The following is a 27,948-nucleotide window of genomic DNA, read 5'->3' on the forward strand; positions in this document are numbered from 1 at the left end:
TGAGTTATTGTCATAGGTGCAATTTTTACTATTTTGTATACGGCGCCATTAGTTCGCTAAAATTTAAGATTTATTGCTTTAAATTTTAAGTTATATTAAAAAAATATAAAAATACATCATTTTTGGTACACTATTTTGATATACACTACGATCTTTAAACTAACAGTAGCCTTTCATATTAAAATTAGTAAGAATTCATTATCTTTAGAAAATATGTATTTTTTAAAAATAAAGGAATATTTCAATAAGTATTTAGTAATATAAAATAAATAGAAACATAAGGAATAAGTGTAATAAATGTTTCCTAAGACTGAGTGTTAATGCAAATTTTTCAATTGAAGACAAATCACGTAGAAATATCCCGTGGATGGGAATTTTATTTTCTCTGGTATTTTTTCGCGTTTTGGTCACTGTTTTATTATAAGTTATAGTTAAGTAATGGCCTGTACCTAAATGTAGTGCTGCTGGGCATAGGTTTCCTATTATCATACGTAGAAGAACTTATTGTTGTGTTGTGTGTGCTGCTGTGGCAGAATATTCTTCAAGAACGATGTTGTCCTTCATCATTAATTAATTTATTATAAAGACTAATTAATGAGTACATGAAAATTTAGTGCTGCTCACCCGGATACAAATCCAAGCTAATTTTAGGTTTAGGATTGGATCGTTCTATACTATAGAGTCATTTTGGGATGTATTAAGTTATTGCATGAATAAGTATCAATTGTTAATTTACGGAGAGTTTAATTTGTCTTTTAAAAATTTAATAAATATAATTTGAAATATTAACAGCGTCTTATTGTTATGTTATCACTTGTAGTACGAGATAAGTTGTAATAAACATATAACTTGGTTTATAACAACGCCTGTTCACCTTATTGGGCTGTGGACGACGTTTTTTTTTAAATATTATCTTTACTGATGCTCGATTTTCATCAATAACAAATCGGGAAGTTGATCAAGAATGGTTTATGAAAGTTAATATTATTTAACATTATTGGCCAGGCACTAAAATTACCTAGGCAACTCATTTGTGATTTTGTCAATGTTCATATTATGTAACATAAAATCTTTGCCATCATCAATTAACAAATGTGAGTATGTACTTCTTATACTGTATTTGACATTTCTTACTAGACGATTGCCTCAAATATCTAATACATATTTACTTTGCCTCGTGATGCTTCTATACACTATAAGACCAAAATTTTTATATATTAATAAATATTCTTGTACGTGTGCATGTCACCCAACTCATTCCAATTGACTGAACCAATTTTGATATTTTTTTGTGTTTCGAAAATAAATGACCTGAGAATGACCGACAAAATAATCTTAGCGGGTTTATATATTTTTTCTACAGTTAATGTTTACGATAAAATGAAAAACATTATGTAATTATTTTAAAATAAATTGGGCGTGTCATACTCCAGGTTTTGATATTAGTATATAATGTCGTAAAAGTGTGATTTAACTGCTAAGTAAGATAAAAGGCTTCAGCTTGGAAGTAGGCAATGTTTACACTCCCGTGCATCGCTAAGCCAATGTGCCTGTTACTAAGTATGATATTGAAATAGCCAAAGCCTGTGTTCACGAACATGCAGGTGCTTATATCTTCTGTGTAATAGTTGTTTACACACTATTGTGAGATAGAGAGAAAGACCCTGCCGAAAGAGTTTTGGTCAAGATATCATCATCATTCTTTGAATAGTTTTGGAATAAATGTTAAATATTGTAAAATCATTATTATTTTTTTATTTTTCCAGCGTCCTATGATTTTTCACACAATTCTCTTTGGCATTAAAATCTTTACTTTTGTCTATTGTCAATGTTATATTTTGAATTCTTTTTGACAAGGTTGATTATTTTGAAAATGAAAGTACTTTATTTCTAGTATTTTTATTTATTTATTGTCACGATTCTTATATTTTATTCTTTTTTTAAGTTTTATTTTTTATATATAACATTATTTAATAATTTTGTATAAAACATGAAATCTCCGAAATCAACGAAGAGCTTGCGGTCAATCAGGTCGGCTCGGTCTGGGAATACTGAAAACATTTTTCACGACGATATTTGTGACTTGGATAATATGCTAGTTATGGCATGCGCAAAGTTTAATTGTCCATATGCAGTAAGTGTGAAAAAGGAAATAAGACAAGGTGTGTTCTTTTTATATGCTTGTTCCCATATTAATGTTTGATTTTATAACATGAAATGATGTTATGATGCGAAAAAGTATCAAATTTACAGTTCATTGCAATCAAATCGAAACATAATTTTGGCATACCTGTATACTTTCTAATTTTTTTGTTTTTTATCTTATTTTGATTTTTATCGTATAATTTGGATTCGCCTGAGAATCTGTAAAATAGGTAGACGTGCGAATTGACGACATTTATTATGAGTGCTAGCTTTGCTTTTACGATGAAAGGAAAAAATATCACATTTGGAAATTATTATTATTAAGTTTATATTAATTTATATAATTAATTAGTTACATAATATTTTTCAATAATTCATACAAATTTCGCATTCATAATATCAATCAATATATTAAATACAATCAACAACAATGTAGGAATTTTGTAAAAAATGTAAATTTTTAGACGACTATTATAAGGCATTGAAACAGGCGGATAATAAAACTAAGTCTAAAAGAATCAGTTTAATGCCAGAGCACAAGGTACCGGAATCAACTGTTGACGTTCCAACACATTCGGATCAAGCTTCATCTGTGACTCCTTCTGTGTCTTACACAAATAACATAGCTACGACATTTGTATATGACAATTATCATACTTTAACAGAAATCAAAATAACTAAAGTGTCACAGGTACCGGATATTCTTCTAAAGATAATCGGCTTATTAGTACCATATTACAAGAATTTAGTACGATTAAGTATTACCAATTGTGGAATTGATATGTACACTATACACGAATTGGGCAAAATGCTTAATGTGTCAACAATTACAGAAATATGTCTTGACGGATCACCTTTAGCAAGCTGCGATTATAGTATATTATTGAGAAGCAGTCTCAGAAATCTCTCATTATGCAGATGTAAGGTAAATGATGAGGCTTGCGAAATAATCGCTTCAAAGCTACACCACGCCGCCGCTGCTGATAATTTATTGCTTTTAAATCTATCCTCAAACCACATAACAGATGAGGGAGCGAAATATTTCGGAGGTGCGTTGAGAACTAATAGACATTTGCGGTATTTAAATTTGGCCGACAACCACATCACCGACGGCGGTGCCTGTTACTTATTAGACGTGTTAATTGAATTTCCTCTAACATATGACGAAATATTAAATATGCGTCGATGGCGGTTAGATTATTTTAAATGTAGAAATACTCTGTATTCAAAATACTTAGAGGGACATTGCAAAAGATCGTATGATCAAATCAGTCAAAGTACCTCGTCGAAAAGAAAAAAAACATCAACGACAACATTAAAAAGTAAACCCAGTGCTAGAAAAGAAAAAGAGAGACCTAGCAGCGGAAGTGCAATTGAAGACTTTATTAAAACAAAGGCTGAAATGATGCTTACCGAAGTAATGGGATCTTTTCAAGACCCATTTCATCCACATTGTACAAAGAATGTTGATGGTTACAAATACTACTTCGGCAATATGACGCTTGCTTCACTAAATTTGGCATATAATAATTTATCATATATTACAATAAAAAAATTATATAAAGTTATACTTTATCAAAATTCAATAAGAAAAACAATAAATGGTGGTCTCGTTAAGGTTGTAGTTGATGGGAACAATATGCCTATAAGTTGCACAGAAATGACAGACATAAATGATTTAATGGCGAAAAATATCGGACAAACTGGTAAGAACTTAGAGTTACTTCGTTGGAGAAGTCGGGCTATAAAATAGAGAAAGAGTAAGATGTTTATTTTAAATAAAAATATATAAATATGTTGCTCGAAATATATTTCTTTATTTAGCTTTTTGTTTTATTTACAAAATGAAATGCTTTATTAATACTTTACATACTAAATAGTAATAAAACTATAGTGAAACATTAATCAAATAGTATTTGTACTTTGTGAACACTTATTTTTGCAACAAACTTCCACGTTTATGAAAATTCAAAATATATGCTACAACGTATTCCAAAACAAGTTCACGTTCTTCTAAATGTACAGTTTTATATAGATTGATAAAGAGAGTTTATGTAAGACATTATACAGACTAAGCGATTCAGAATTTTTACACCAACATTCACATTTGTCAACGTTTTCTCTTAAAATTTCCATCATTCTTTGTTAAATATTATAAGTGGCATTTTGGAAACTTAAACTAACGAATAAATCTAAGATTTTCAGTATTTAGATCCAAGTGGAATATTCAGTTTCTAGGTGGGAGGTATTCTCTGTTAGGTTGAGAACTTGGATAATTATTATCGCTGGGTCCTTGAGGTCTTCCAGTACCAGATGGGAAGCTCGGTCCAGAAGGTTTTCCTGACGGATAACCTTGGTTACCTGATCCAGGATAGCTTGTTGTACTTTGAGATCCTGGATAGTTCGTTGAGCTCGGACCTTGAGATCCCTGAGTAGGATAAGTTCCTGGGTATGAGGCAGAGGGACCTTGTTGTCCTGTAGGGCCACTAGGGTACGATCCTGGTCTGGCAGGGTAAGAACCAGGTTTTTGTGCTCCTGGTCCGCTAGGATAATACACTGGTTGTTGAGATCCGGGGCCACTGGGATACGATCCAGGTCGTTGGGACCCAGGGCCGCTAGGACGAGTTCCCGATTGTTGTGCTCCAGGGCCGTAGGAACCGGTTTGCTGACCACCAGGGCCGCTAGGATACGATCCAGGCCGTTGCGCACCAGGGCTTCCGGGGTATGAGCCCGGTTGTTGTGTTCCAGGTCCACTAGGATAAGATCCAGGCCGTTGCGGACTAGGGCTTCCGGGGTATGAGCCCGGTTGTTGTGATCCAGGTCCACTAGGATAAGATCCAGGCCGTTGCGGACCAGGGCTTCCGGGGTATGAGCCCGGTTGTTGTGTTCCAGGACCACTAGGACGAGATCCAGGTTGTTGAGCACCAGGATAAGATCCTGGATAACTTGGTTTTTGAGTTCCGGGAAAACCAGCTGATGGGCCTGTACTACCGGGGTAGCCAGATACTGGTCCTTGCGGACCTGTATTGCCAGGGTAAGATCCTTGAGGTCCTGTGCTTCCTGGATAGTTTGATGATGGACTTTGTGGTCCAGAACTGCTAGGATAAGATCCTTGAGGGCTTTGAGGAATTCCACCATGATTAGATCCCATTATGGAATAATCATATAGATTTGCGTTAAGTCCATAATAACTAGGGGCAGAGTCACAGTCAAATTGATTCCACCAGACGCAGACGAAAAACTCTTGAGAAAATATTGTTCCATTGGGACATAAAAAGTCGTAAGTTATATTATTGGCACAAACATGGAATACTTGGCATCGAGCTTCGACATCTGCGTAATAACCTGGATAAGATTGAGCGTCACACCTGAACGATGTTTCGGGGACGACTGAAAGTATGGGATAATCTCTATCTGGCTCACCGGGTATTGCTGAATAATCTCCACCTTCAGAACCACTATTATCATCTGTACCAAAATTGGAAGTATCGGGTCCAAATCCCGGACGTTGGTTGTTTTGTCCTTGACCTGGGTAGTTTTGTCCTTGACCTGGGTAGTTTTGTCCTTGACCTGGGTAGTTTTGTCCTTGACCTGGGTAGTTTTGTCCAGGATAATTTGAACCCTGTCCTGGAACACCAGAAGGACCCGTTGGTCCGCCTGGACTTTGTCCTGGATAAGACTGACCGGGATAGTTAGTTGATGGCCGATTGTAGCCTTGATTATTTGAAGGGTAGCCTGAAGGTCCAGATGGGTAACTTGGTGTTGTGCCCGAACCGACTCCTGGGTATCCATTTTGCTGTGGCGTATTTGAGTATGATGGAGAGGTTTGTGTACCAGGATATCCACTTGTGGGTCCTGGTTGGTAACCGGGGCCACTGGGCGTCGAGGGACTGTATGGTTTATTTGGTTTGTTATATTCATATCCACTTTGAGCGACTGCTATCGACAGTAACACTGAAAAAAAAAAAGGTTTTATTATAATGTATACTTTTTCATCAATTAAAGGATAACGTGATTAAATCGATGTGCCTAAATAAATTATAAGACATGTTTAATTTATATATGATGCGATAGGTATTGTGCAACGTTGTAGAAGAAGGCTATAAATTCTCCGAAGGTATAAAGTGGGCAATGTAGTATGTCATTTAGACTGATACACTGGTAATATTGTTAATAAAAGGGTTATTATGAATGAATGCGGTGTAGTGTTTTTTTTTTTTATTGAGAGAAGTAAACTGAAAGCGCACATCGGCACAGTCAGACAAAGTCTGTATGGTCCACCATTATTGCACCATCTGTTTATGTATGATAAAATAATTTAAAAGTGCGTAAGATTTCAAGGTCTGCTTAAGCAGACCTTAAGGTCAATTGCAAAGTTGTTAGAAAATGCTTAGGCTGATTTCAACATAAGTTAAATGGACTAAGTATTTATTAACGTTTTATCTAATTTCCTCCCCCTGGCACAATGGACCGCAGATGACATCGCGTGGGACCGGCCGGCTTCGGCGCTTGCGCAAGCCACGTATAATGGGGAAATTGTTGTAATCGTAATGAACGTCTTTCGGTAACCGCCCAGTACCTAGTTATCATATGACATTAATGCAAAAGAACACATTTTCCAAAAAAAAAAAACTTTTTTTTAATAATAGAAAAACTATTGTTATATGCAAACGTATTTCTAATAAAACAACAACTAACGTCATCGATATAATTTAAGCTTGATATAAAATAAATATTAAGAAAGGATTCACGGTAAATGTTTGTCATTAAAATTAATGAAATATTCGATGGATACTCGTTTCAATTTAATTTGTATATGCTGAATAAAATAATTGGTGACTGATTATTTCTACATCATAGTAATATTTGACAGTTATTATTAAATGTTTCACGCCTAGGCAAAGGCCTTAAACTTATCATAATAAGAATTTGCAACTTAATTACTATATTGCACGTTGACAGGTAATCATGTTTTTTTTTTAATACCAAGTAATTTATACGAAAATAATTACATTTTCCTTAGTTTAAATTTCTGTTTATAGTTTACATATTATTTTTGGTTTTTTAATTGGTGTTTTGCCTAAATTCAAATTAAGATTATTTAGATTGTTTCTAAACTCTAAACTATGCCTATATATTTTTCAATTATATTCCTTCATTGCAGGTTCTATTTAGCAAGAATAACATTAAAGGAATTACGATGCTATAGAATCTACTTGATAGGTGTCTATTTTTATGGTATAATATTTTATAGTTAGATATAATCGTTGATAGAGAATATCATAGAGATAGCAGATAGATTTACACCAATAGTCCAATTAAAACTCCCTACGTCATATGAAAAAATAAAATTTAAATAAACTCATCTAGAATTTTTTTAAATATGTATTACTATATACTGTATAGAATACTTGATGAGATATAATACCAGTGAAATCTAGCCTTATTAAGTTATAGTTATGTAAATATTATTTAGTATTTTTCTGCCTGCAACTTATTAAATATTTTTAGTCCAGTCATTGTATTTTTTTCATGACATAAATATCTACACCAAAGTCAGAGCTATTAGGTTTAAAATTATGTTTAAAATCGATAAATGGACGTTGAAACTATAACATTGACCTGTATGTTTGTTTTTTTTCCAATTAAAGCTTCATTCACACGATTCCAAATTGACATGATTCATAATTGTTTCGTATATTTGCTCGTAAGTAAATAGAGTTAGAATAGGGAAGTCTAAATAGTTTCTCACGTAGAGGATACTCGTGCTGTGAGCTCACGATATAGAACAATGCACTAGGAAGCATAAGAACTGTATAAATCGGGTCCACATTTATTTCTGACTGGAAAATGATTTGACCGTATTCTTGAGAAACTGAGCGTCTGTTTGAGCTAATTGAAATAATTCTTAAGGATGAATGTTTATTGTTACTTGAATTATTATACAACACATTTCTCATTGAGAAGTCTGGAGTACCATTAATAAAATTAATTTAGTGTTAAATGTGTATTTATGACCACCTTTTCTGGACTTCTACGTAACTTAACCATTAATTTGTTGACAATTTCTTATGTCAAATAAAATACGCTTCTGTAGTCACTGTCATAGGGAGTGATTCGGGTTTAAGCAGAAATATTATAAGAACGGTTTCAAATACTAAAACAAAAGTTAGACGGAGCGCGCAGTACATTAAAATGAAATATCAAAAGCGAATGCAAATTCCCTGTAGTGCGTTTCGCGTTTTGTTAATACATCAAAACTGCTATCACTTTAATTATTAATTAAAATGCGTCGTTTAGCGCTGCCAGAGCCCCAAATCTGCTAAAAATTGTCGGATTATCGCAAACATTATTATTGACGTTCAGCCATTTTCCTATTCTACAAACGAACCAGTCGTATTTATATCGTATTATATTTATATCTATATATCGTATTATATCTTTTTTTTTCAGAATTTTTTCTTCAGTTTCGATTAAGGTGAGGCTAATTTTTGTGAGGAATAGTCGAAATTGGATCGAAAGGAAGAAAAATTGACCCCCAGGTATTCTTTTTCGCTTTCGAATTTGTATTCTCTTTTGATGCTTTACTATAATATTCCGTGCAGCTCTAACTGCCAATTATTTTATAATCTGTGAGTATAGTAATCAATGTATGCAAATGCAATTTAAATCCATTACTACTGGTTTTATTCAAAATAGTCGGCAATACACAAAAGATTGTTAGGCGCTTCATTCATATGCGTTTGCGTATCTTGTTTGTTAGTTCGTTTTCAAAAAGCTTGAATGCCGGTGTTTCTTAAGGCGTCCACCGTTTGTTTAGAACAAACAAGACCTACTCGAAGCTAATGTTATACTCGTTCTATATATTGTTTACATTGTCTGAATGTAATATTACACAAATTATTATTTTATTTTTTATTATAAGTAATCTTGACATAATATTACTCTAACGTATTGATATTCTAACTAGAAGTCAGCACCGGTTCGGGAAATAATATTTAACAGCGAACCTTTTAACTTTTAAAGTTATTTTAAAACCGTTAATAAATATCAATATATTTGAAGACGATGTGATCGTATAGCAATTTATCAAACACAAACATCCCTTTACATTTATTTTTAAATTGGACATTATGATTGGCAGTTTATAACTTTGGACGTTTTCTGGATTCATATTACATTGCCTTACGAAAGGGCTACCTACGTGTAGTCGAGTGACGGGTAATACTAGAATGTAACGTTACACCGTGTTATTTAGCTTACGGATTATAGTGTTATAACGAAAATGTTGTTATAAATGTAATATTATCAATCATATTAATCAAGTTTGTAATCGATACGTGATGATATTTTTTCGATTAGGTATATATTTTTTTTTGACCTGGAATTTAAACTGGATAACATGAAAGTAGTTGTCCTTAATAATTAAATTAATTTTACATTACATTACATTAGCAGCCTGTTAATTTCCCACTGCTGGGCTAAGGCTTCCTCTCTCTTTGAGGAGAACGTTTGAGCATATTCCACCACGCAGCTCCAATGCGGGTGGGGGAAAACACATGTGGCAGAATTTCGTTGAAATTAGACACATGCAGGTTTCCTTACGATGTTTTCCTTCACCGCCGAGCACGAAATGAATTATAAACACAAATTAAGCACATGAAAAATCAGTGGTGCATACCTGGGTTCGAACCCGAAATCATCGGTTAAGATGTACGCGTTCTAACCACTGGGCCATCTCGGATAACTTTATATAAAGGTAATTCATTAAATTAATTAATTACCATTATATAAAGTTAGTAGGTATTATCAGAGATCAGGCGCTTCATGTCTCATATTTTAGTCAAATTTTAGTCGTCCTATTAAATGATTATAATAAATTAATTTTTAGCGTTAATTGCTAACACGATGAAACTTAGCTATTGGTGTATTTATATATACACTGTTTCTTCAAAAAACTAGAAGATTTTGATCGGATGATTGAGATTGACGTTGAAGATGCAATTGACAAATTATAGGTATTTCTTTAATTCGAGCCTAATGAAAGATAAATGCATAAACAAATGAAGATATTTTCGAATTGGTTTAAATATACGCAAAGTTATCATTTTTTTAAGTTGAGCTGTAGGGTAGAAAACATTTCTCGAATTGTATATATCATGCATTGTTTAGTGGAGACCCCAGGATTTCTGGTTACGCATACCGTATTCATCTCCTCATTGGGTCAAAGTTTGGAGTTTATTGTACTACGCTACTTCAATAAGATTTGATTAATTTGGTACCATATATGCAAGCATCAAAGTTCTAAGTGGTGCTTGTTTGGTATTGAATTCGCGACTGTATGTTCATGTGCTTGCGTTCTTACTATTGAGCCTTTGCTCCAGTTTTGTAAATAAATAAATAATTTTAATCGTAGACTGAGTACCTGAGTTGTAATATTTAAATATTACCTAATTGTACTAACAATTCTCCTTATTAACTTTTACACAACAGCTTAAAAATCACTTAGATTGAAAGATTACCACAAACAAACGAACTTAATTTAAGTTGGAACTTTAAAGTAAATGTACAATTTGTAAGATTTTTTGCCTACTGAAGATTAAAATCACAATGAATTAGTAAGCAAACTCAATTCAGGGTTACGTTGCCAAATTAAGGAGGTAACTTTTAACAATACGTAATTAAGCTTGAGCATCAATTTGGAAATAACCTCCTTTTTTTTATATTTGAGAACACGGATTGGAGCCTCTACCACCAAGTTACTATCTTTTCCTTCACCGAATATGAGACGAATTTATATTAACAAATTAGACATATTTAATTTCAAGGTACCTGAGTTTGAACTCACAAACATATGTTCTAACCATTGGTCCATCTACAATTTTAACAAATGACGATTTTGAATAGAATTTAACTTTTGTTGGATATTAAAGTAAAAGCTAGAAAGATGCAATTATGTTCATCACACGCATGGTTTAATTGCCAATTATGTTATGTAAATACATAAAGGGAACACGTGCAGTGACCTGCATCCCATAGCATAGAGCATTGGAGACACTAGTTGATAATCTATACTAATATTATAAATCGGAAAGTAACTCCGTCTGTTACTTCTTCAAGCTTAAACCGTTGAAATTTAGATAAAATTCAGATGAAATTTGGTATAGAGATAGTTTGAGTCCCAGGGAAGATGGTTACTTTTTAATTCAAAAAATACTAAAATCTGGTGATGGTTTGTGAGCTATAATATGTGGCTATGTGGCTTTTATAAATTTTGTGCGGCTAAGGTCGCAGGTTGAGCTGGTTTTATATAAATGGCATTTGTATTTACATATACAAAATTTTAAAAAAATGGTTCAGAGGTGCGGAAATGTTGAGTGTTTCGTTTAAGATTTATCATTTAATCTTAAAAGAATAAATGTGTGCACGTCCATTCTTTGCTAAACAACGTTGATACTTTTAATAGGTCTATCAGAATTCATGCATTTATAAGGTTATAATTTTTAGGATTGAGTTTAGGGGTGAACAAAAAGGAACGCTTATAATGTCGCTGCCGGACTTCTTTGTCAAGCATTATCTCAGGATGTACCTAAAGTAAAATTAGAAAATTGCTCTTTATGTTTTAGTATTAATATCGTAATAACGATAAACTCGTAAAGAGTTCCTTAATTTTAGGGATTAAGTAGTATAGTCTATTCGTCATATAAAATGAAAGGACTAGTTTTGATAAATATTAATGTATTAATCATTTAGATCATTTTAGTATCCCAACTTTAAGAGATGTTACAAAAATTTGGAGAATATTGCCTAACTCTTATTTTAATAGGAAACCTTACACGAAAATCCGATTGTCGCCTGATTGGTATTCAAGTACGACATACAAAATTCGAAAATAAATTTTAACCCGTTTATGTATGTTTTGTTTGTTCTAATAATTCGATATAAGATATGTGGAACTATTTTAGGCGGTATTACTTTTGTGTGTTATGAAGTGTCATTTTTTTTTTAAATACTTACTGCAAAACGTTGACAAACGTAGCATGTTGTTGGTGTCGCTTGGAAACCCTAAACTAAATCTGTAAAAAAAACATGTGTATTAGCTTTTTTTTTTTAAAAAAAAACAAAGCGCAGCAGAGGTCCAGTAATAAAACTATACTGATTAAATGAAATACATGATAATCATTTAGAAATACAAATATCGATACATAATGAACAAAAATAAAATATATCGACAATTACTAATATAGGTATATCTTCCAATATATTGTAATGAACTTTATAATAGTGATGCCCTTGGGTCACGTGAACAAGAAAATGTTTTTTAAAATTATTATTTTTTTAATAATAATGTATGAACAGAAAATATTGTAGCATAAAAGTTGGAATACGAATAAAATAATATACAACCACGCACTAAACAAATACGACCATTCTTATATAGTAAACTATTCATATGTTGTAAGGATTCTTTGTAACTTGTAAGCCTCTAAAGAATATCATCATTCATATCTATGAAAAGCTTATATAATATTCCTTGTAATAGACCTAATATGTTAAAATAATTAGTATTTAAAATAAATATTAATAAAATAATCTTGTAAAATATTACTTTTGAGTTAATTCCTTTTAATATATACCTATATAAAGTGCGTTACGCCTTTTTATTAAATCTAAAAATCATAGCTAAATATTAAACTAAGCGGAATATAAAAGCCACAGGTTCTATCTTGACCACTTGATTTTTTCACGTTTGATTGAAGGGTTAAATAGGAATATAAGTACCTACCAAGAAGAAAAAGTACTTGATTTAAAAGAAAGCGACTTGATAATTTAAAAGTAAATTTAAATATTGTCGTTACTATTGATATACGTTATTGGAGTTTACCAATGCTTTAAAATTAAGTGTTTGATTAGATTAGATTAAAGAGATGGCTACATAATGGCAGGTTTTTGCCACTTAAATTGGTTCACATTATAATGAGAAAAGTGATGGAAATCATCAATTACTATCATTGAATTGATTGGAGATGTATTTGTTGGATCTTTGTGTACCTAGAGAAAATTGAACGTGGAATTGCTAAGTAAAACCTTTCAATTAAATTGTTACTTTTTTTTCTAATTTGAAACTATGTGGATAAAGGTGATAATTGTTTTATTCTCCAATGGTTACTTCTTTTGATTATATTTATTTCTTATTTTCACTAATAAGGAAAATTAAATGTTTCAAAAAATTTAACGGTACCTATTAAAAATATTAATGACTTTGGTTTTTTTAAGGACTTTACTTCTTTTCATATTTTTGCAGTTTGTATAAAATATAGATTGTTTTCCAATATAAAATTTAAAAAAAAGAACATTTCTGGTCTGTATCCGATTTTTCAAAAATTAATAATTCAGGGAGGCGGATATTTTTTGCGAAAGCGATATTCATTTATTTCATTTAAAACGTTGGTTAAAGTCACACAAAATTAAATTCTATAAATATTTTTTAAACATTAAAATTTTAAATTAACTATGTTCTTAAAAAAAAAAACAACTAATAAAACCACTTAAAATTCACATAACACTGAAAAAACGTATTATAACCTTATGTGTATTTCTTTACCACACAATATTTAAACTTAACTTTTTTAATATTTGGAACACATTTTAAACTCACCGTACGTACGAAGCGCGAGCGAGTCTGCGCAAACTGTACCTTAGTATCATTACTCGCGCTTATATGTCTTTGCAATAGTCACCACCACCTCGAAGGGATGGATGGCACTTGAAATAAATGTAAGCGATTTTGCAAAATAACTGGGTCAGGTACCTTATGCTTTGTACGTGGCTTAAGCATATAATTATTAACAGATGAACCAAGGTACATCTTAAAGTGTAGGTATTATACGTTGAGATAATAAATTAAGCTAGAGTTTACATTTATCAACTTGCTCAATATAGAGAACGCTTTATAATGTCCGTGGATAAACAATTCTGATTATTCATAATTAAAATTATATTACATTGAATTTCCAAATTATAATATGAGACTATGACCGTACCTTCTTATACGATATAAGTAGAATACAATTATTTAATATAACGTATTTGAATAGTAGATTAATTGCGCGATGTAGCTTTAATAATTTTGTTAATTTAAGGACGGAGTTTATGTTTTTTTTTGTTTTTGACAGCATTTTTTTTTTAATACTAATTAAAACAGTCTCAAAGGGAGAGGAGACCTTAGCTCAGCATTGTGTTACTTTACCGATTGTTACTTTACTTTACTAAAATTAATTAAATAAATTGTAAAAACATTTGTTGCTTGAAATATTAAGATTTATATGATTTGTAAACATTGTAAAACATTCCGCAAGCAATCATATTCCGATTACGAGATTATTGAAACTATGGATTTGGCTTGGTTCAATCATAGAGACATACATCAGATTCAAGTGTCAGAAAGCGATAAATAAAAAACATTCGACAGATGGATATTATGAAACCAAATTCTCTTGTCGCCGTATCTTGTCATCTTTATTCTACGTGACGTTGGCGAATCGTTAGCCTAGTAGGGTAGATTATAAATAATTGCGGAAATCGACGTCTAGTATTGTCTATTGATCATGGCTTATTTCTTTCAGTAGATAAGACTCAGGCAGTTGCTTTTACACGAAAAAAGCTTATTAGGAGATCAGCGTATCAACTTTGTCAATAAGGCGAAATTTCTAGGCATAATACTCGATAACAAACTGAACTGAATTTGTCATTCTGAACATATTATCAAAAAATGTGAAAAAGGCATTAACGTCCTTACAGCTGTCTCAGGTGTCTGGTGGGGAGCTCACCCCTATCCTCTTAAACTACTGTACAATGCAATAATCTGTAGTCATTTATACTATGGACTATTTGTCTCAGATCCACTTACTAAAACCGTTTCTGATAAACTTAATAGAATCCAACACAAATGCCTTAGAATCATTATAGGAGCCATGAAGAATTCACCCACTAACGCCCTGCAAGTTGAATGTGTTGATCCTCCTCTACAATTAAGAAAACAATTTTTATGCGACCGCTTCGTGGTAAAATAATTACAGTTATCCTGTCATCCTCTTTGGTTCCGTTTAAGCAAACTGTCCCAACTCAGTGTTCGTCCTAAAAGTCCATCCTTGTTATTAGACAGTTTTTTTAAATTTACCAAACTTCCGCATCCTATATTAAGGTTCAATTGAAATGCTCTTCTTTCCACTCCATTTAGAGCTCTTGTATATAATCCTCCAATTATCACAGATCTTGGTCTTACTAAAGGGGCTCCTGATACAAACTGTAAATTCCAAAGATTTTTTCATCAAAACTGGTCAAACCATCTCCTTATATTTACTGATGACTCTAAAATATCCCCCGATAGTTGTGTCGGTTCAGCCTGTTGGATTCCCAAATTCAGAATTATCCTTCAATTCAAATCACCTCCTGAAACATCATTTTTTTCCGGTGAAGTGATTGCAATTCTGGAAGCCATCCTATTTGCCCACTCCCATGACCTAAGACTTACTGTTATTCTGACAGACTCTTTAAATTGTCTGTTGGCAATTAAGGAAAAACCATTTCGTGGTAGGCGGATTTTTTTTATCATCCTTAAGATCAGGGAGGCTTTGTTCTCCTGTCACCAAAAAGGGCTAGAAATATCGCTTGTGTGGATACCAAGCCATTCTGGTATAAGCGGTAATGAAGCCGCAAACTCGTTCGTTAGAGCTGCTATAACAACTGGCTCTCTAGATCATTTTAAAAATTCAACTCAGGATTTGTGTGCTCTAGCGAAAACTCATCTGGATAAATCCTGGAACTCTGTTTGGAAAGTTTCATCAAAATCTAAAGGTCGATTTTACGCATCTCTACAACCAGACATTCCAAGGCGACCTTGGTTTTCTCTTCATAGGCAAGCTAATCGTTGGATCACCACAACTATCTGTCGACTACGCCTTGGACATGCATGTACTCCCATACATCTATGTAAAATTAGAGTTAGAGATCACTCTTTGTGTGAGTGTGGCCTAGACGAAGGTTCCCTACACCATATACTGTTCTCTTGCCCCAAACTCCTCTATCCCGTATATGACGTTCTCCCTCCTAAAGTTCCTCGCCCTATTGATGTTGAATGTTTGTTAATGTTTGTGTTTAGTCCATTTTGTAAATTTCTATGTAAATATATTGAACGTAATAAGATTAAGCTGTAAATAGTTTTGTGATTGTTCTTCTGTGTTTAAATAGCAATTATTTTTTATCTAATTATTATTATTGTGTTGTTTTAGATATTTAAATCTAGATTTAATAATATACTTATATTATATCTTTATAAATACTTATAAGTAAACAATTTCATAATAAATCTATAATAATAGTAACGATATATTACATAAGCTGGAGCACGGTTCCAAGCGACAATCATTTCTGATGTTTCATTTTAGATATGTCATCCATTCAAATCGATGTAGACATTAGACTTGCCTATGTAAAACAATTCATATGTTCCGTTATTTTAGTTCCGATAGTGTTAAAAATGTGTTCTTTTTTTAAATTATATCATCTGGATGATTTCAGTCACGGCAGCAATTTTGGAGAATATGCAATTACAAAGGAGATACTATAGTGTTCAAAAGTGTGTGCGTGTGAAAGTCACTAATTTTAATCCAAAACGATTCGATTTTGGAAGGCAAGGCAAGGCAAGGCAAGGTGCCATAACTTTAACCCTCAGGATCAACAAAACAAACACTTTACTTTGTAAAGCGTATATCTAATTAAATCATTATATTAATTGTCGTGTTTTAGATTATAGTCCAAAGCAAATAAATCAACATCAAATATTTTCTTGCATTTGCTTTAATATTCTATATATTATGTAAGTATTGATTACTGACATTTTATCAAAGACATTTAAATTATACCATAAACAATTACTGCTTTTTACTAGTCAAATGGCCCATTGGTTAGAACGCGTGCTTCTTAACCGATGATTTCGGGTTCTAACCGCACCTGGCAAGCACCACTGAATTTTCATGTGCTTAATTTTTTATAATTTATCTCGTGCTCGGCGGTGAAGGAAAACATCGTGAGGAAACCTGCATGTGTCTAATTTTGACGAAATTCTGTCACATTTGTATTCCACCAACCCGCATTCGAGCAGCGTGGTAGAATATGCTCAAACCTTCTCCTCAAAAAAAAAAGAGCGGAGGCCTTAGCTCAGCAGTGGGAAATTTATGGGCTGTTAATGTATGTATGTAATGTAACTAGTCAGACGTATTCCTAATAATATTGCCTTACAGTGAGGTGTATATTACAGTTTTTTAACATGCCTGTTAATTAAATAATCGATATAGTATTTTAATAAGGAGTTAGTGAACACAATTCAGTGGTGCGTCTGCGCAGCTCCGTGAATGATGACAATCGATTGTAGATCTGTTGCAGATTTGATAATTATTTACGATTACATTATTGTATCGAAGACATTTGGTATTTATGATTCAGAGGTGATTTGCCATGAACTAAAGAATAATAAAAAAAAAGTTACAATGTGTTTCTAATAATTTAAAATAGATACTAAAAATGATAATATAATCTACAGTATTGAAACAAAATATATGTATAATAAGGTTTATATTAGGACAAATAAATTATATATGTATATATAGTATGAATATATTTTACATGAGAACTTAATGTTTTCCTGGGATGTCTTTGAGAAATGTTTAAATGATAGTACCTATGTCACTGTCGAGTTTGTATGATTTTGACTGTGATTTGTTGGATTTTGTTTTATCTATGTCGAAGAAAAGTTTCTATTGTATTAACTTTTTATGTTATGTTTCAACAACGACGCAAAAGTGTCCTCCATTTTTATTTATTTTTTTAAGTTAATTGTTGTAAGGACATACAATGCAGTATATCTATCAACTATTCTTATTTTCATTCGGAATTTCACAATAATTTCGAAATATAATTATTTGTTTTTCGTGATACGCTCTGAGCATTGAGACGGGCTGATTTCAAAATATATTCAGTAATCAACGTAACAAAATCACGATACATTCGTTCCAAATACGATGTACATCCTTTATAATCGTTATACATAAAACATGAATGCTCGTTTGACTGTTTACACAACGGCATATTTCTTAAAGTTATAAAAAAATATACACTTATAAATTTGGAGAACATTTTATGCAATGCCTAAATGAAGACTGTGCAAGCCCCTCTGGGTAGGTACCATCCACTCATCAGATATTCTATTGCCAAACGGCAGTACTCGTATTGTTGTGTTCCGGTTTGAAGGGTAATTGAGCCAGTGTAGCTACAGGCACGTAACATAATATCTTAGTCCCCAAGATTGGTGGCGCATTGGTGATGTAAGGAATGATTAATATTTCTTGCAATACCAAAGTATATTGGCAGTGGTGACTACTTACCATTAGGTGGCCGATATGCCAGCCCACCTACCTATCACATAAAGATACAGTACAATTTATGACAGGCAATGAAAACAGTATGTAAGAAAATGTCTTAGTGATCGCGAACATTTGGCCAATAAAGAGGTTAGCGTTTTTTTCAAGAACAAAAAGTCTTATCAAAACAGCGTGGTTTTATATTAAGATGTTATATGCCTTTTTTTTTTTTTTTTTTTTTTTTTCTCGCTGGAAAAACGCGTTACGCGCTTCCCCCACGTGATGGAAGGTGGGGGGGTGTGTGGGACTCCCCGGAGCCCTGGACGCCGAGTGCGCCCAGGTACGCCGGGTTTACCCACTAAAAAACCAGCGGTACCCTCTCCGTCTTTCGGCGGGCGCCACGGGATCGCTTGCGCATGCTACCGTGACGCCCTGACGGTCGGCCCGCCTATGCGGGCCTCCAACACCTAGGGGGGGTTCTCGGGGTACTGAGACCCCCCCTAGTCCCTGCGACGCCTATTGAGGCGGGGGGAGAAGGTGCGCGTAGCGCTTCTTCCTCCTCCCCGGTCGTCTTCGGCGGAGCGGGTCTGCAGCGGCATCCTCTTCCCGCTCCCGCTCCGCGGCTTCCTTCTGCGACATCAAGATGTTATATGCCTGTAGTTACACTGGTTAATTCAAACCAGAATACTAATCATAGATGCTAATAATTATAAAATAGCTATAACTTTTTTTAAAGCCAGAGACACCGATTTTTTGTTATGCACAATGCCATGTAGGGCAAAGAAGACACGAAGGAGATTGATCAGTAATATTCATCTTCAACAAAATATTTTTTCAGTCAAAGTCAAAGTTTACTAATAGTTGACAATGATTAGAAGGCAGGTCAAATTTATGAGCTCATCGCGAATTGAAACTGAAGTAAGCTTAGAACTCAAGCTCCAATTAAAAATAAACTGTATTACTTGTACTTAAAGTATATATTAGGTTGTATATTTTATGATTTGTATGTTTAATCGTAGCAGCTAAATAGGATAATCGTAAATCTTAGGTAAATGAGTGATGATTGAAACAGTATGTCAACGTGGAGTGCTGCACGACATCATATAATATATCTTGAACATAGATCTTGTTAACACCTTATAACATAGAATTATGAATAGGTATTATTTAATACATATATATATATATAAAATATAATATAGTTGTATTCTTAAGAAACGTGGGTGGGTAGTTACGCACACAGACTGTTTCTGTCATCCTTTGATTATTTATATCCTTAGATAGACTGTCAAATCTTAGAACGCGTCGAGAAAAGTGGTCAACTTTTGGTTATTATTTTTTCTTCTTGTACGCACTTGTAACGTAGAATGACGTTTCGTAAATGTCAAACGTAGCTGTCACGCAGATCGCTTCGATTTTAATTCTTTTTTAGTGCAACACTATCTAGACATAATTAATAATCTAAGCAGAAATCATCATTTCATATTCGAGAATGAGACAAAGACTGGTAATCTATACAATCAGAAAATAATAAATCTAAGAAAAAAGTCAACTTTTTTCTGATTACTTAATTCAATTCGGAGAAACTTTTTTTTGATTGCCCTTTAAAATATGAGCCACCAGTATTAATTTATTGACGTTTCACAGCTCTTTTACAAAGACGCAAATTGAAAACTTTTTGATATACTTTTGTTTTCATGTTATTATATTATATAAGTCATATTTGTAATTAGAAGTTATGAAAGTTGAAATTTGGAACATAGCTTTAGTAAGGGATCTTTGAAAGTTTCAGGATAGGTAAACGGGCTTTGTAACTTTGTATGAATTTTATTTGTAGGAAATCAGGACTGGCAGCTATGTAAGTAATAAGATTTTAACGTATCCACGGTAGGTCATTATACATTACACAAGATGGAATATCAAGAAGGCACAGGCTTTAAATCTTGTAGAGAAATAAATTAATATTAAAGGAAAATTTCTCGAGCCTAATTCATATTATGTGTATGATAGCTTCTTCACTAATCCTTATAGTATGGGAAACGGATATATATCATTAAGGGTATCTGATGATGACAAAGATAGTAATATGTACATTGTATAATTTGTAAAAAATACATTGGTAAAGAAGGCATCTTATTCAATACAAAATTACATAGATGATAATAAGTTAATTTGAGTTATTGCTTGTTAACTTCCAGGCAGGATATTTAACATATATATATAATTGTATTTAACTAACATGACTGTATTTTTAGATGTTGAAAAAGAGTAACTACTGAGTTTCTTGCCGGTTCTTCTCGGTAGAATATACATTCCGATGCGGTGGTAGCTTTACTTAATATAGTTTGTTAAATGATGATTCAAAAGTGCTAGTAAAAGTCTACTTGAATCAAGTATATTTTGATTTTGATTGAATTAAATCGTCATTGGGTTTTGGCTAAATAACAAGCCAATACTGCTCAACAATATTAATATTTTTTGACCAACTTTCCAGATTTGTTATTGCTGAAAATCGAGAGAATAATACTCGAGGAATCATAAAAACGTAGGTTGCCTAAATTCCCACAACTATGATGTTGCCAGGTACAACAAGTAAAATGTGTTATTAATAAACAATCATCAGTTTTTTTTTTTAATGAAACGTTAATTTATTTCCTGTCCAACAGCATTATGTTAACTTTTCAAAATTATATGGTTGCTTATATACTAAATATTAAGTTTCAAGCGTAATTTAAATATATTCTTAGACTATTAAAACATTATATTAGTTGAAGTGAAAGTTGCGTTATAAAAATTCATTAAAAATCTATCAAGTGTATTTTCTTAATGAATTTTTATTTATTAACACATTATATATTTTTATGAAGTGGCAAATTGTTGCGGGAATTTTATTATAGATGCGAATACCTTGTCCCATAAAATAAACATTAACTTTACGAAATAGAAAACTTTGTGTTATGTTTGTGCTTATACAATCATTGTTTATATTTTAGCATTTTTTGTGGATTTATTTTGGTATGCCTTTGCTATTGTCATTATTTCAAAATGAACGAAAAAATAATATACATAAATTTAGCAATTAGGTTAATTAGAGGTTAATTTTTAATTTAATTTTTTAGTACAAAATATGTTAGATTTTTTTTCACATGAGTGGTCACCCTCGGTCATAGGCATTGGTTCTGTAAGAACCTTTATTTATTAGTAGTATTAATCGTTCCTCACATTACCAATGGGCCACCAACCTTGTGAACTAATATGTTATGTCCCATGTGCCTGTAGTTACACTGGCTCAGTCACCCTTCAAACACAACAATACTGCTGTAGTTGCGGTAGAATATAGGTATGATATGGGGGTGGCCCTTATACAGACGGACTTGCATAAAGTCGTACCACCAAGTGATCATTTTTTTAACTTAAGCAAATTAAAATGTCAATATTAAGTACCCAACAGATTAATAATTATTGGTTTAAACTAGTATTATAATTACCGAAAAGACGCTATTTGTTTTCATTTACAAATAAATTATTTAAAAATGTATTTAAAAAAATACAAAACAATTAAAAAGTTGAAACAAATATTTCTACTTTTACCTTTTATGTAATAAACTAACTAACAAACTATTTATAAATACTTGCTACTTTGTCGTCGTGAATCTCAATACTTTTATTTATCGTGTTAAACAAACACGAATCATGGAAGATGTTCTAATGGTCATGTACTTATCTATATATTTCTTTGTTTTGGTTCCAACTAAAATAACCATAAGATCGAAAAATTATTATAAAATAATATGTTAGTTCATTAATATGGATATATAAAATTAAAAAATGGACTACTGCAACCACGCGATGGATCTTTGTAAGATATTATTAAGTTCAAGAAGTATGCAGAATAATTATGGAAGATTACTCAGGATTCTCATTGGCTTTAGTCTTGATTTTACTCCTCTAAGGAGAATAGAGAAAGTTTACACGTCGTACAGTCAAGCTCTACGACCAATTTTAATGCAATGACTTACTCGCAGAAGAAAACTACTACCAACCAACTCTGTCTCTACTAACAGTGAGAGGTCTCAGCCAACCTCCGCAGCCAGGGCATGGTGACGAGACAAGCGCCCTGGAAGCCATGTATTCTAATCAAATCAATTTAATAGATTCCTTTACATATTTAAATAGATTTTTATAAGCACTTTAACGAGTGCTTATAAAAATCTATTATTATACCTGAGTTGGTGAACTTAAACGAAGCTGGTGATGATTAATAAGTAATTAACGGAGACTACGACGAAGACTAAACACTAATCTAATCCTACGATTGCGATTCACAGCAGAGATGTTCCCGTTATGAATATACTAACCGAATATTAGCCTAGGGATCCAGAATTTTACTAAGATCAATTGACAACAACCTATCTGGAAACAAAATCAAACTGTTACACTCAAATTAATAAAAAATACACCAGGATACAAATAAGAAAGACAAAATAAAAAAGTAATTAAGAGTCAAGTCTTTAATAAGACATTAAAAATGGTTATCCTAATACAAGAACATTTATAATGAAGCTACAAATCTGTCCGTATTCGCGATCACGTCGCGCGTCACGTCTGAGGTAACGAGGTTCAAATAACTTATTTACTGCGACTACGGACGCTGAAATCGAGACTTTGACTTCGCAATACCATTTCAACTTTGACATTAGCTGTACCAATGATATAGTTTAATTATTATTGTTACCGCTTGTTTTTGTCTTGTAATAGTAATATGAAATATTATTTTGTTGCTTGGATATTTGAAGCATCGACTGTTATGGTTTTGTAGGCTAAATAAGTTGAACTCAAACGATGATCGCGAGTTCAAATCTGGGAAAGCACTAACCAAAAACATAGTAGCGAAACTTGCATGTATCGAATCAACCGTATATACGTAAAGTAACAGCCTGTTAATTTCCCACTGCTGTGCTAAATCCTCCTCACCCTTTGAGGAGAAGATTTGGAGCTTATTCCACCACGCTGCTCCAATGCGGCTCGGTGGTTACACATGTGGCAAAATTTCGTTGAAATTAGACATATGCAGGTTTCCTCACGATGTTTTCTGAGGATGAGACAAATTAAGCATATGAAAATTCAGTGGTGCTTGTCTGGGTTTGAACCTACAATAATGGGTTAAGATGCATGCGTTCTAACCACTCCATCCACCTCCATCCGTCTCGACTCTTTCTCAGAGCTATATGTATTGTCCACCACCGTTCAGCATTGCAGCGTGATTAAAATAGCTCCAAGCCACCTTATTAAAAGGAGGGAATGCCTTTTTCCAGCATTTTTCATGTTTAAAAAAGTCACAATTCATATAAATATTGCATTTAATTATATTAATTTAAAATATAATACAACATAGAGCATATAATAAATAATAATAAAACATACTCATTTTATGAGATCGAAGAGTTTTTGTTTAAACGAACTTATCTCAGGATCTACCAGTTCCGTCACATGCGAAATTGATCCAGTGGCCTACTGGACTCCTGGACCACCGTGGACCCCTTGGGCCGTGGACGCGTGAGGTGGCAGCCTCTCCGATCCGCGCCGAGGATGGCCATCGCAGTGGTTTTAGTGGGTAGGAATCACATAACTCGGTTTCCGCCCCCAGGGGCTCGGTTACCTTACTGAAGGATTCCAAAGCATGAAAAAAAAATTAACCGGTTAGTAATGTCTCAGTTTCCACAAATGTGTGCTGTCCTCCGGTATTGAAGAATTCGTTTGAGTATAGACTCTAGATTATAGAATCTATTCCATCGCACTATTTCAGTGCGGCTTAATCGCTATACATGTGGCAGATATAATTATGTGACGCAACATGTAAGTTTAATTACGATGTCTTCATTCGGAGTCGAGCACAAGATGATATAAACATAAATAAAGCACGTGGGCTGGAAATAGCCCAATTTAGAACCTGCGATATTTGGTAAAGATCGACGTATTCTCTCTATTAGCCTATAAAGTCAACAACGTACAATATGTATGTATTTTTTAAAATTATATATTAAGGTAAGACTAAACTTTTAAAATGACGATCCTAAAGTGCTTATTCTTATGAGATTAAAGAATATTTGTTTGACATTAAACTAGATCCTAAGTGTATAATTTTATTATGGTGTGATTTTATTTTCTATATTCTCTATTACTGTGACTTTTAGTCTTGCTCTAAGTTTCTTCGCTTGTTTTTCACTTGTATCTTGTGAATACGTATTTGTGTGGATAATTTTTTTATCGCTCTCCGTTTATTTAAAACACACACAATTAAAACATAGGGACTGTAGAAGTAATAATGTACACTAATATTTTAAGTGATAATGTTATTTTTATTCTTTGCAAACATATATCGACCTCGTGAGAAATTGCACATGATTTTAATCATACTTCAACTGTAAATACAAATTGGTTTAAATTACCTTTATTGTAATGCAATTATTAGGTCTTGTAGATGAATTTCCTAAGATCGAATCAAGTGCATCAGACGAAACGTCTGCACGAAAATATCAGCGCAAAAATTTAATATTGATTATTTGAAGACAAATTGCTTTGGGAATCGTAATCATCGAAATAGCTTTAATTGAAATTTCGTTTTTGAACGTCTGAGCATAAAAGGTCAACTCGACGAATGTGTATTGGGAAATACTTTTATTCTCAGTAAATTAGTAACAGCTTGTAAATATTCTGCTTCTAGGCTAAAGCTTCTTCTCTTGAGAAGCGGCTTGTTTATTTCCCAGGCTGTTTTAATGCAGGTTATCGAATTTATATACGGCTCAATTCCATTTAATACATGTAAGTTAATAGGCATATATTCTTCGACGTTACTTTAGATAAGAATTATGGTAAATACTGAAAACCTGAAACCAGTTCTTTTCCAGAACTTCCAGGACTCTTCTGCGATAGAGCTTCAGAACTGAAGCCTATTCACGCTGCTCTATCGGGAATTAGTATTATTAGAATTTATCCAATTCTATCCCGTGGTGCATTTCAACTCTCTCTCGAAAAAACCAGTATGCAAATTGCAATTTATAATTATTAATGATAATTGAATTTAAATCGTTTTTTTTTTCAAAATTTTTATTACTTAACATATGACTATTTGTTTCGCGAAATGAATGTAATTATGTACAAATTTTATGTATATAGATTAGTGTAACACTTGCGATACAATCTTCTGAGAAGTGCACTAATTAAGCACTCTCTTAGGTACGCTTCAAACTTCATCTGAATAATTAGATTCATTGTGTAGTATACATATATATACATGGGTTATAAAGATTATATTTAAAAATATCTTAAAATTTTAAATATGTATATATAAATTTAAAAGCTAAGTTTTCTTTAATATATTACATATTACATTATATAATAATGTAAGCGCAATTAGAATTAAATAAACACAATAAACCTTTATTGCTATTTAGCTAAACATATGTATATAACGAAATATTTAAAATTCACAATTTATGTTAGGAAATTTGAAATTGATACAATAATCATTTTCTCAGTATTCGGTTATTCTTCCCTCGTAACAACTTGTTTTTCGACAAAGGCCTCCTCTAAAGAGTTCAAATTAATTCTGCCTTTTTATATGCGTACTCTGAACTACTGATTCGGTAAAAATAGCGTTTTTTGATAGTATAACTGGTATAAATAGACTGTACCATACCCTGAAATTTTAGTTACTGATATTAACATTTTATAGTAAACTTTCTTTGACCATCGTGATCGATCTATGACGGACTGAAAAAACGAGAGTTCAATCCTATATGTTTTTATTTCAATAAAATAAATTAAAGTTAATTGCACAACATTTATTTAGTATCTTAGTAGATACGTAACTATATGTAACGTATTTGAATTTCAAAAAAAAAATTCTGTATTAACAGCCTAAGACAAGACGAGCTAACATATGTCGTTAAGTTACGTCACGAGACAGCCAGGGGTCACGAAGTCGTGTAAAGCTGTTAGAGGCGGGCTTTATCGGCTCGCGGATTGTGGAGTAATGAAGTATTTAAACATTATTACGTGGGTTATTTCACGTGTATATTTAGTATTATAATATGTATTTGTTATTTTCTTAACGACGCAAGAAATGAAGACGTTCTCAATTTATCTGCGTATATTTTTATCTTATATACTTCTGATATAATATTTTATTTTATTTTAATTGTATATGAATCAGATTATGTAAGAATTTATTTAGTTGTAAGTTTAAATTATAAATGATAATGAAATAATCTAATCGTGAATCTAATCGTGAATCTTAACCGAAGAAGTTTCAAATACGGGCAAGCACAACTGAATTATCATGTGCTTAATTTGTGTGTATAATTCAACACGTATTTGACAGTGATTTTCTTCACTTCGTGAGGAAACCTGCATGTGTTTGATGAAAGTTTGCATGTGTATCCACAAATCTGGATTAAAGCAGCGCGGTGGAATAAGCTTCTACACTTTGTTCTTCAAACCAGACGAAGCCTAAGCCCAGCAGTGGGATATTTACGGACTGTTACTAAACATTTTTTTAGACGACCTCCGTGGTCGAGTGGTGTGTACACCGGTTTTCATGAGTACGCCACTACGAGGTCTCGGGTTCGATTCCCGGCCGAGTCGATGTAGAAAAAGTTCATTAGTTTTCTATGTTGTCTTGGGTCTGGGTGTTTGTGGTGCCGTCGTTACTTCTGATTTTCCATAACACAAGTGCTTTAGCTACTTACATTGGGTACAGAGTAATGTATGTGATGTTGTCCAATATTTATTTATTTATTTATATTTATTACTGCTACGCTCCCGTGAGTCGTAGTGTGATCCTATATAGTCTTATAATCTTTCTTAATAAATGGCATATCGAAATATGATCGACAAGGATGTTTTGTGTTAGATAGAGAAATGTAAAACTTCGATGGAAATGATTATTGGAAGAAATTATAATTAAAGAAAATTAATAAATAATTACGAAGTAGAATGAATAATATCATACAATGTATTTAATAAACTGAATATATTTTTATATTATTATAAAAGCATATAATAACGAAATGTAATATAAGAAGATGCAAAGAAAGGCGTACAGAGCGATTGCCGTCAGAGCATACGAGTTTGTTGTATTTCCAAAGCGGTATTAGGTTTTTCACATGCAAAATCTTTAAAAAAAAAAATCGAACAGAGTAAATATTTCAGATTTTTAAATCGCTACTTTCGTATTAACGCCAAGCAGCAAATAAAACATTCTGCTAATATACCAATACAAGGATAGGTTAGGTTAGGTTTTATTTAATATGGGGTACATGTCAGTCGCCTCCTCGTGGCGTACCCTGGGCAACGGGGCCGGCTTGAGCTTGCTCGCCGGCCA

General features: G+C 32.7%; 2 protein-coding genes across 2 annotated transcripts; one reads left to right on the forward strand and one right to left on the reverse strand.

Annotated features, from left to right (window-relative positions):
• The first annotated feature begins 1,937 nt into the window (after positions 1-1,937).
• LOC113403751 (leucine-rich repeat-containing protein 71-like) lies at positions 1,938-3,968 on the forward strand. The gene is made up of 2 exons (XM_026644339.2): positions 1,938-2,162; positions 2,610-3,968. The coding sequence occupies exons 1-2, from the start codon at positions 1,991-1,993 to the stop codon at positions 3,896-3,898; spliced, it is 1,461 nt and encodes a 486-aa protein (XP_026500124.2). The 5' UTR covers positions 1,938-1,990; the 3' UTR covers positions 3,899-3,968.
• Positions 3,939-13,899, reverse strand: LOC113403839 (spidroin-2-like). The gene is made up of 3 exons (XM_064218075.1): positions 13,805-13,899; positions 12,163-12,221; positions 3,939-6,099 (listed from the first exon to the last, which is right to left on the reverse strand). Exons 1-3 carry the CDS (start codon positions 13,852-13,854, stop codon positions 4,373-4,375), a joined length of 1,836 nt encoding a protein of 611 aa, XP_064074145.1. The 5' UTR covers positions 13,855-13,899; the 3' UTR covers positions 3,939-4,372.
• Positions 13,900-27,948: the final 14,049 nt, after the last annotated feature.

The sequence above is a fragment of the Vanessa tameamea genome, chromosome 20 (genome assembly GCF_037043105.1).
Source record: "Vanessa tameamea isolate UH-Manoa-2023 chromosome 20, ilVanTame1 primary haplotype, whole genome shotgun sequence".
NCBI lineage: Eukaryota > Metazoa > Arthropoda > Insecta > Lepidoptera > Nymphalidae > Vanessa > Vanessa tameamea.